This window comes from Chelmon rostratus, chromosome 8 (genome assembly GCF_017976325.1).
Source record: "Chelmon rostratus isolate fCheRos1 chromosome 8, fCheRos1.pri, whole genome shotgun sequence".
NCBI lineage: Eukaryota > Metazoa > Chordata > Actinopteri > Chaetodontiformes > Chaetodontidae > Chelmon > Chelmon rostratus.
Window position 1 is genome coordinate 9,752,796 of NC_055665.1, and position 11,292 is coordinate 9,764,087.

At 41.1% G+C, this 11,292-nt stretch overlaps 1 protein-coding gene across 1 annotated transcript; it reads right to left on the reverse strand.

Annotated features, from left to right (window-relative positions):
- Nucleotides 1-6,437: 6,437 nt before the first annotated feature.
- Nucleotides 6,438-11,201, reverse strand: LOC121610055 (gastrula zinc finger protein XlCGF57.1). Its single transcript, XM_041941960.1, has 3 exons — nucleotides 11,094-11,201; nucleotides 8,959-9,404; nucleotides 6,438-8,263 (listed from the first exon to the last, which is right to left on the reverse strand). Exons 2-3 carry the CDS (start codon nucleotides 9,362-9,364, stop codon nucleotides 6,879-6,881), a joined length of 1,791 nt encoding a protein of 596 aa, XP_041797894.1. The 5' UTR covers nucleotides 9,365-9,404; nucleotides 11,094-11,201; the 3' UTR covers nucleotides 6,438-6,878.
- Nucleotides 11,202-11,292: the final 91 nt, after the last annotated feature.

Consider the following 11,292-nt stretch of genomic DNA (forward strand, 5'->3'; position numbering starts at 1 on the left):
TGACCGGTATCAAAACGGCTGAAACAAATGTAGGCCCCTCTGGATAAATGACTGCTGTAAAATATCCTTCAGGAGGTTCTAAAAGCCATCGTCAGCAGACAAATGACAGGGTCAGAGGTCTCAGACAGGGAGCACTATCAGCTGGAACAACACTGTTTATGATGGAGGAGGAGATATGATGTTGCTTTACAATGGGACATAAAAAATATTTTCTATATACACACAATACTGACCACAGGCTTATTCCACATCATAGTTCCAACAAACTGTCCGAACTTCTGCGTAAGAGACATCTCCTGAGCTCGCCTATTCCCTGAAGCATCCTTTCCACAGCTATCCATTTCCCCCTGGTGCCTCAAGAGAGGAACTACTGCTGCTTCGCTGCGGCCTTTCAGGGAGAATTCATCGGTCGACTCATCTGCTCCAAAGCTGATGTAGGCCTCAAACTGTGATGTATCCGGATATCACCCGCCAGACGATGAGATACACACACATGGAAAGGGTAAACAGTAACACCTTTATTTGTCAGGATGCATTCTCTGCTGCCCTGTGTTTGTGTGTGGTGCAGCGTCCCCCCACACCCTCCTCATCCCCGGATCATATTTGTCCATCTGCCTGCCACGGCGATGGAACATTCCAAAAACGGCTGCTGTGCAATCTATCTCAATTTTCCAAATCTATTAACTTTCTTTGTGCGGCCTGCCTCTCCTCGAGCCCGATCTTTAAAAACCGTGGTTGTTCAACAATTATGATAACTGCAACAGGGGGAATTAGAGAATCCACCCATTCATCTCTCTGCCCCTCCTCCGCACAGACATGACGCGGCTAAATGAAAAATGGACACGCTTTAAGAAGTATTGATTCCAGCTTTAAACAAAGGTACAGTCAATATTATTTACTACTAAATATATCTTTGTTATCTGTGCTGGAGTCGTAGTTACTGCTCTGTCCTCGTAATTGCGGACATAAAAATAATAGACCAATTCCCACTGAATTGACTGAGACAGGTTTGGTTGTGGCCCTTGTCCTAGTGATGCATATCCTGGGTGTAAATGAATGTGTGAGCAAGGTTTTCCTTTGATGACTGCTCTACTAGAGGCAAACATATATTCCACTCCAAACTGGAAATAAAATGCAAGAGACACCCTGAGTTAAAAAAAAAAAAAATACAATGAATTTCAAAGGTAACCTGAAACACTAAAAAGGCAATTCATCTTCACTCAATTATTGTTTTTCATGCATTTTATTTTAGAAATTGTGTTTTCCTCCTCATAGTTATGTCACATATAGTTTTTGATTTTGATTTCTTTTTTAGCTTTTTCTTTTGAGATATTTCCTGGCCCCCCTGGGGTTTCTTTTCTTTTGTGGAAAATAGTTTTTTTGTGTTTAAAAAAAAAAAAAAAACCCAGTATACATGTATTATTTTTGCGTGCCAAACTTCTTCCTGTCTGTTGTTCATGTTTTTGCAGACACACTCATGTTTTTACTCATTAGTATAATTTATTGACAATTTTCAATAGAAATACAATTTTCCAAAGCTAAAAAAGTAGTACAGGACCATATACGTGCAAGTAAAGACATTAATACCATACCAGTGTACAAAAAAAGGAATAAACAAACAGCTACAGAACAATCAATTAAATTTCTTTATATTCTTTATGCTCCTTCAGAACCTGCAAAATGGCCACTCTTACAAACACCTTTCCACACTCTTTACAGGCATGAGGCTTTTCACCAGTGTGTCCAAACACGTGCTTCCACAGGCGGGTAAGGTTTATCAATATTTGTCACACTCATGACAATTTGCAATTACTAAAAAAGGATTTGGGTGCTGCATATTCCGGATGAGCAAAATTTATTTTCCTTACCAACACACTAATGATGCGCCTGTGCCCAAATCTTATGGAAACTCCTTCTAGAGTCTGAGCACCAAAGGTGTCCCTTTAAGATATGAACTCTGACAGTGATCCTTGGTTCTTCACATAATCAATGCTGCGCGCACAGACGTACGGGGCCTGTTTCTTATACACTTTGAACTGGATCAACTTGGGGGAAGTAGCACTGCACAGGGGACAGTTAATATCTGGAATGATATCTAGAGGACACTTGTCTAACCTTATCATAGTGCTAATCCTGGTGATGACACTTGACATGCTGCTGCAGGAAGCCAGACTTAAAGAAGGAGTGTGGAGAAGGATGAAACTCAGGAGTCTTCTGCAGAGACAAAACTGGAGAGAGAGAAAAGGTGAGGACCAATGAATAACTTGGCATTTAGTGGACTGAATTAAAAAAATAAGTTAATCATTAATGAAGATATGGTAAAACACCAGGGAGTGAGCACCCCAGTCAGTCATCTGGGCAGTGAGTCCTTACCGCAGTGGCCCAGGTTTGATTCCAGCCCGGGTACATTGGGCATGTCATCCCTCTCTCTCCTCTGCCTTTCCTGTTTCTCTGCAGATGCCACTGTCATAATGAAGCAGAAAGGTTGAGAACACATGCCACATCCATCCATACTTAGAAAGCTGGACAAATATTACACAAACACCTTTTATCCATGATTTGCAGGTTCCTTTGAGTTTCATTATAATTTTTTGCCCAGCAGACAAATATCTAACCACATTCAAAAACTAGTTTTATTTTCAGCATGTCATACCCGATATTCTTGCAACTTCATACTATTATGCACCTTGATATATCTGTCAGGACTTAAGTCAGTGACTTCTAAGTGCCAATAGCAGCATACTGGAGTGTCGCATACAAAACAAACAGCAAAAGATGTATTAAATTGATGTATTAAGATGTAGATGTATTGAATCACTTTTGATGTATAGTACTTGGCTATTTACAAAATCAAGCAATGTTTATTTTTGTTTTTGCGAAAAACGGGCAAAGTTGCTTACCTGTTCTGTATTCACATGAAACTTGAAAACCTTGAGATGATGACATGATCCTGATGAGGCTCTTAAATCCTGAAAAAGTTTTCAGTAATTTAGTTCTGATTTTTAATACAGTGCAACAACAGGAACAGTAGAGTAGTAGTACAGTAGTAGTAGGAGTCTTGTCTTTTAGGTCAATAACAGTTCATCAACCCTGCTGTAACTTCTACCTCTAGCAAATTATAAAGATAAGTCTTCTTAGTTTAAGCCTTTCAAAAGCGGCGCATATGACAAGAAAAAAATAAATAACTTGACGTTCCACACAGTTCATGCTGAATCTCCACTGTACTGGTCATTGCACTGTACTTTTCAATGACCACATGTAAGGACACACACACCACAACCCAAAATCTCTGTCCAGCAAACAGATTCACATGAGAACCTGTGTAACTGTGCATTGTTTAGTGGTGATAAAACAACAGTTGTGGACAAGGGACTTCTGTGAAAGCAACTGACCCAGTACTAATGATGACCAACAGTCTGAATGAATTCTCTCCAGCTTCACACGAGATCTGATGCATGCTACTGTATGTGCCATGTGGCACTGACAGAGTATAACTGAACTTTATAGTTTCAGGTACGCAGAGATCGATTATTTGAATGAATAAAAAATGAAGCAAAAAAAAAAAAAAAAACAGAAATTGCTTATTTATCTGCCAGAGATTGGCCATTTATTAACTTATATAGTGAAGGAACAAGACACTGATGTTATAAAAAAACATGTTCTAAATTTAGTCAGCAGGATTAATTTGGATTTTTCATAAGACACAGAAGACATCCATGTAAGGCTCAATAATCAATGAAAATTGTTAACAATAATTGTATCCTCAAAACAAATTTGTCCTGGTCCCAGCAAGAAATTCATATTCTAATGATTAAAAAATGGGCTTAAAACCTCGTCAATGAGGCAGCTAGCTGCACTGAGGAGGATCAGTAAAAGATTAGATGTGAGGTGGCTTACTTGTGTTGCTTTCCACTGCCTCAGCTTGTGGTGTCTCCTCATAGTGTCCAGTTAAGCATGGCTCCATCTCTCCCTTAACAAATGCCTCCAGGCCTTCAAAGTCCCAATTCCCAAACTTTGTTACATGGCAGATTTCATGTGTCTCGGGGTCTGCTAGCTCCTCTTTGACTTGTTTACAGTTAATATCATTCCAGCTCATGCTCTCCTGTTCATTTTTCAATGCTTTTCTACTTTGTTTGTGCTGTTTTTAGGGCATCCTTGTCCTGTTTTTTGCATACCTGATCATGTTAATAAGGGTGTATCCTTCATTGGGCATGGTATTAATTTTGGAACAACTAGCCTCCCTTTTGGTACACTTCATTTTGTTTTTCAGGGGAATCTCTCACAGTCTGAAAAGCTTTCCTTTTAGGGCATCCTCATCTTCTTTTTTCAGACCTGATCGTGTTGCTAATAACTGTCCTTCATTGAGCTGTAAGGTATTACGTTTGGGTTGTCCTTTTGACACAATATATTTTGTTTTTCAGGGTAATTTTTTGAAAAATTACATGTATTGTTTTGGTAGTTTGCCTTGTGGAACAATCAACTATAGTTCAGTTTGTGGGCTGACCACGTGACTTGGGAGAACAGATCATTCTGCTGGACATGAGTGGATCTTCATCTTACCTGCTACAGGAGTTCTCTCATTGGTGTGTGCAGTCTTTTGAGGAAACTGAAGTCCTGTCTTGGCAGACTGGGTCATCTTACCTGCTGCAGAAATTCTCTATAGACAGAGAAGGCAGGAGCTAATGCAAGCTTGCCAAAACAGAAGCAAATGCAAATAGGAAATGGTAATTTGTGATTTTCTATGTTGCCCATTTTCTAGTTAAATTTACACTATATTATAGGACATTTCATTCAGAACATCAATTTAGCACTGAGTCTGACCACATATAAGTTCCCTGTAATGCCATGAATGAATATTTACATTGCTAACAAAGTTATGTGTAAACACACTGAGGCTGTTGCTTGTCACTTAAATCAAATGCTGTTTGGGAATAAAAAATCACAGTCTCTCAAACTGGACTGCTATGTGCTCACATCATCCCCATCGTAATGTGTCTTGCAGAAATGATCTAAATGCCACTAGAGGTCTCTGTATCTGAGGTTTTACCTTTATCTTGCTGTAAGCTTGCTTTAGGGGCCACAGAATGCTGCAGTTACTTTTGCTGAGATTCTGTTTCTACAAGGTAATACATCCGCATGCATGCAGTGACAAACACCACTCTCCTGTAAGTGTGAACTAATGTATTTCTATGTCATTAAAATGTGCCACGTCCCTGAATTCATTTTAAATACTTAGAGGTTATTGATTATGACAAACTGAAGAGGCCAATTCACAGCAAATATGTGATGCATGACCACATATTTGGACACACAAGGAGAACCTTACACTTGGTTGTCAGTAAAACACATGAATTACATATATTCCTGAAAATTGTTCCTGGAACTGCGTGTTATATTAAGAGCAACTGCCAACCAATCAGTCAAATCCCTTGCATGTGTACACATGATTGGCCAATAAAGCTCATTCAGTTAAATACAGCTATCTTTCCTGTTGGTTTTGTACAAGCAGTTTGGTGTGGGTTGACTAAGAATAACGTTACAGAATTTTAAGGCACCGGTCTGGGCTACCCAGAAGAGGATAATTGTTTTAAAAAGTAGATATAAGTTTGTATATTAATCATGCTGTTTATGCAAACTTTTGTGTAAGAATGAAAGTACTGTTACATGATTTACTGACTTCCCTTAGCCCACCGGTCTACTGTAACATTAGCGGAAGGGAATAAGGAAACTGGACTTACTTGAGAACCATGTATTTTGGCGTTCCTTGAATCGGGTACGTTGGGCAGAGCTGAAGCTAACATCATGCGGTGTTTTCGGCGTACCAACATTTCAAAATGCTTTTCTTCAGCCTGGGTTTACCAGGTAGTTCAATGTCGCAGGTTTGTTTTTAGCTACGTTAACGCTAGCTTGTGTTCATACCGCGACAGCCCCAGTAGCTTCATCACAATTAATTGTTACTGACACGGGGCAGCCTGCTCGGGTTAAAATGTTTGTACCCAAAACTCACTTGCTTGCTAATTCAAAAGAACCTCAGAATCTGGCAAGTCATTCGCTGTTACCTGATTTTAACGCAGCGAACAAACTTCACTAACTCATTGCGCGCGCAACTTCAACGTTCAAACACTTCCTCTGCCCGCTAAAAATACGGGTAAGCACGTTTTGTATATTTGCGTGCCCCCCACGGGCGGAGCTCTAGGTAGGGGGTGAACTGTTGTCCAGTTAAATGTATTAACCCTGCTGCTAAGAGCTGCCCAGGTCTGACTTTGAAAACATAAATAAACAAATACAACACATACTGAAATCTGTCAGTGACGATGTAGAATCTATTATTCTTAGCATTTTTATAAAAGCCAGATCTCAAGTTTTCAGTTTCTGGTGAAATACAGCCATCATTATTGTGGGCAATTTACACTTTTGCAGTGACGTCAGACGCAGTGTTCATGCATTCATCAAATAATTTATTACATTTTTACAAATAATACAGCATTAATCTGTGGGTGGGGTCAATCCATTATCCTAATGTCCCACTGAATTCTGCCTCATAGTCCTTAAGCCTCTATTATAATAGTGTCTTGAAAAACCAGTTAGGCCTTCCCTGGAGGAAAACAACAAAACAAACAAACAAGGCCTGGATAGTGCTGTAAAAAAGTTCCATGCAGTGTCAGTCATGTGTTCAAATCACTTTTCCTAATAAGTTAAAACAGTCATCTGAGTCAAGAGGGTTACATAAATTTTATATAAATAGTTATATACAGATGAGTTGTAAAACACATTCATTAAAAAAAAAAAAAATCTAGTACTAGACTGTATACAGCTCCGATAATTACCACTTTAAATCAGCCTAGCAGCCAGCCTATTTACAGTCCTCTCCAGAAAGCTCAGCGACATTTAGCCACATGGCCAGAAAGATGGTGAGAGCGAGCGAACCTGCGGAGGCAGTTGGGGCAGGAATATGGCTTCTCCCCTGTGTGAGTTAACATATGTGTTTTCAAATGGCCTGACAAGCGAAAGCTTTTTCCACATTGTTGACATGTGTAGGGACGCAGGTTAGTGTGACTCCTCCTGTGCTTCCCTAGATCACCTGAGGAGGTGTAACGGCGGTGGCAGTCTGGACATTCAAAGGGCTTTTCCCCAGAGTGTATCCTCTTATGCTTCACCAGGTCGCCAGACTGTGTGAAACTCTTGTCGCACTCAGTGCATTTGTAGGGCCTCTCACCAGTGTGGGTGCGTTGGTGGTTTCGCAGATGTGAAAGGCGAATGAACCTTTTGCCGCAGACTGTGCAGTGGTAAGGTCTTTCTCCAGTGTGTGTCCGCAGGTGTATTTTCAAAGCCCCAAGATCTCCGATCTTTAGCCCACAGTCCCCGCACTGGTGGGCTTTCTCACTGGCGTGGACTTTGGAATGAACCCTTAGGTTTCTCCGGGTGTTAAAGCTCTTCCCGCACACATTGCAGTGGAAGGGTTTCTCACTGGAATGCGTCCTCACGTGGTGATCTAGACTTGACTTGAATCCAAACTCCTTTCCACATTCAGAGCAAGAATATTCCTTCTTTCCAGAGTGTGTGGTTAAGTGGCTCTTGAGGTGGTGTGCTCTTAAAAACGCCTTCCCACACACCTGGCATTTGTGCGGCTTCTCCCCTGTGTGTATTTTCATGTGTTGCCTCCAACCACTGCGCTCCACAAACCTCCTGCCACAATCCTTGCAGACAAATGGACGGTCACCTGTGTGGGTGCGCATGTGATCCCCCAGGCTTTGAGGTGTGCAAAGCTTCTTGCCACATTCAGGACACTGCACACCAGTGTCCAGACAGACTGGCTTATCCTCAGATTCTGTGTTATCCGGTTCATGACACAAATGAGGTCCTTGACCCCAGGTAGCTTTGAAACTCTTCCCACATTCTGCACAGCTGAGATGCCCCCCTCTGGTTACCACAGACATTTTGTGCCATCGCTGACAGTGATTCTTCAGATTTTTTAGGTACTGGAAGCTGCGTGCACAGGTTGGACAGGGGTGGAGCCTGCGAGGAGGGGCAGAAGGGTGGGCTTCACGTACATGGACCCTAAGGTGAACTTTGGAGTTAAAGGTGCTGCTGCAGACAGTGCAGGTGTGTTTAGGGATGAGGTTTAGTGTGCGGCTTGAGAGGCATTTTTTCAGCTTGGCGAGATACTGTTTCTGATGGACCCACTTGACATGCTTCTCCAAGAAGTCCAAGTCAGTAAAGGAGACCGTGCAGTGAGGACAGGGAAAGAACTCAGACGATGACTCTAAGTAGGGTAGAAAGAAAGACAATTAAAAAAACGGACAAATTGATTTTAAATTATGAGAAACAAAATAAAGCTATTGGAGATACTAAAAATACAATTTTTAGGCTGGTATGATAAAACATACTAGTTTAACTGTTTCACTAACTAAATAACTAAGGTTAAGTTAAACAATTAACTTAAGTTTGATACTCTACATTTGCATAACTGGCATTGCTCTGTTTTGGGATCATCAACAACAACCTTAAAATGCCCTGAGATTGGCGGTTTCTTTGACATCTTTCTACAGTTGTTGCTGGTATGAAAGTGATGATGTCTTGCAAAGCAAATGCAGATACATGATATGATCTCTTTTTTTCCAACAACTTCAGTAATTTCATACCATTTGAGCCGAAATAGATTTTTTGTTATTGTGGTTACATAAATGTAATTTATGGTGCTGTTAGATTGCTGCTAGGCCGGTGTGTGCCTCCCTTTGTGTGCAGAAAGGTGGGAGAGCAAACTGTTTTTTGACTGCAGTGAAAATGTTGTTGTTATTATATGGAAACAGTATCACACAAGACACAAACAATCCTACACAGCCACCTTTGGAATCTAATTCTACAAATAATGTAACACTATTGATATTAGCATTGCCTAAGCTTTATCTGCAGCTGTCAGAAATAAACAGAAGTGCTTCATAAACTACTGCCTCCTACCTGTGCAGACCTCCTCCCTCTCCTCTGCCGCCCCTTCACTGTCTCTCTCCTCTTTAATCCATGACTCCGACTCTTCCTTGACAGCAGCTTCAGTGAATTCATATTCTGGCTGATTGTCAGAGTCACACTCCTCCTTTATATGTGCCTGCTGATGGGGAACATCTGACCTATATGTCACAGTGTCAGGCTTAGTGTCTGAGCAGCTCGACAGGTCTCCATTGTGCTCCTCACTGATCTCCGGTGAATGCGGTTCCTCCTTGATTTCGATGTTAAGACCATCTCCATTAATGTAAACTTCATGAGAGCCTTCCTCTAACTCAGATTCAGTTTTAACTGTGACCACATTTAGTTGTTTCTCTCCTCTCTTTGCTTTGTTTCGTAAGGACTTCCTCTTGGCAGATTTCATCTTTATGTTGTCAGCATTAGGATTTCATCTCTGTCGTGTGCTGTGGACAAGAGGAACACATCGTTGAGGTGAATATCTTAGAAGTACGGTGACCAAGTGAGATAAATACATAAACACAAGCAAATAGACAAAATAGAAGCAAATTGAGAAAACATCTTCATCAGTTTGAGGACACGTCTGCAGCATTTAGAACACACGCTTAGAACACACACAACGAAAACAAATAGAGAAACACACAACACAATAAAATACACAAAAATGCTGAAAAGACAAACAACATAACACAACTAAATACTGAAAAACATAGCAAATATACAAAACAACAATAGAAGTGTTTACACAGGACACTTTAAGGTGCTGAACACAGCAAGGAAATGCGTATTGTTGTCACGGTTTGCAGCTCATGACGTTAAAGGCAGTACACGTATCATCCATTTATGTTTATGTTGCAGGCTTTTGACCTCTGCTGCTGCTTTCCTCTGTGCATGTGCTGAAAGTGACAGCTGCATGCGCCTCGCAGGACCTTCCACAAAGTGGAACGCCATCAGGCATTTTAATGACTTGTGTGAAGATTTACCATTCATGACACATGTTAACTTTTACTATGGCACCACCAGCGTTTACCGATGGCATGTAGCTTGCATGACAATCATACAGGCATTATTAGACCAGTAATAGCCCAAAGTACAGGCTACTGAAGAGTGCACATCACACAGTGTCACATTTTTAATGGGGGAGGAGATTTATTTTACTTGCACATTGGCTCCCCCTCCCCACCACTACTGATGAAGGTGAGGATGACCAGGTTTTGCTAGTGATGTGGGACTCTCTCACTAAATTTTGCAGTAATTCTCTTACACGTATTAAATTAATAACGAAGTTGTTTAGACGAACGCGGCCACCTGATGCCGCTGTACGACCCGAGCGTGTCAAAATACGTAGCTTCGCCATAATTTTTTTGATAAAAAAGACAGGGTTCACATTCAACAGGAGGCTATGTGGAGTGTAGAGATGCTCTGGGTGTTAGTACAGTGGGACGGACTTGCAAGTCTCAAGGCAAACCGGATTGGCCTTAATAGTGTCTTTACCTCTGCCATTATAACAGGATTTATTTGATCAACTGCTGTCTGAAAGTGAGAAGAGTCGTTTTCTCGTGATAAATTGTGTCATTATCTCGAGAAATCGGCCTCGCGAGAACACGGCTTAAATCAACCCGTTATCACGAGAAAACGAGTTCTGTTATCTCGAGATCACGAAATAATTAACTCGCAAACTCGAGTAACGGCATTAACAATAAATGCAAACAAGGCCGTTCTCGGCTTCCGTACGCCTCTGTATTTGGTTGTGCTGTGTGTATTTGGAGCGCGTTAATGTATTTGCAGCATGTGTTGTCACACTGGGAAAGACGTTCACTTAATTTGCTTGTGTTCTGTCTATTAGCATGTCGTCTTAAGTTGCCGTGCTTTTAGCAGGGTCGGCCAGCGTATAGAAAGCAAAAACAGCTACCTTACCTACAGGTCAGTGTAAGCAATGTAAAAACTTAAAAAAGCTGTAATCTTCTCCCTTTTTTCTCATCTAACGTTAGCATCATAGCCAAACTACAGCAACGGCAGCATTAGCGTAGCAGCAGTGCTAGCACCGTGGCTCATTGAACGCCACAACAGCTTTCTGCGAGCTATGCAGGTGTCAGTGTCATTCAGCTTTTATCTGCTATAAAGAAAGGACTCACCTTTGTAATTTATGTGATTCAGTCAAATCTGCTTTTAAACATTTAAGCTAAAGTTTCCTAGCTGGCTGTATTACTTGTATTAGTATGCCGCAATAATAACACCGGAAGCAACGCCACTTCCTTTGATTCTGGCCAACCAGAGCTGGCTGGCTCTGAGCTGGATGTAACCCAAAATACAATTAAAGTGACAGCAACAAAA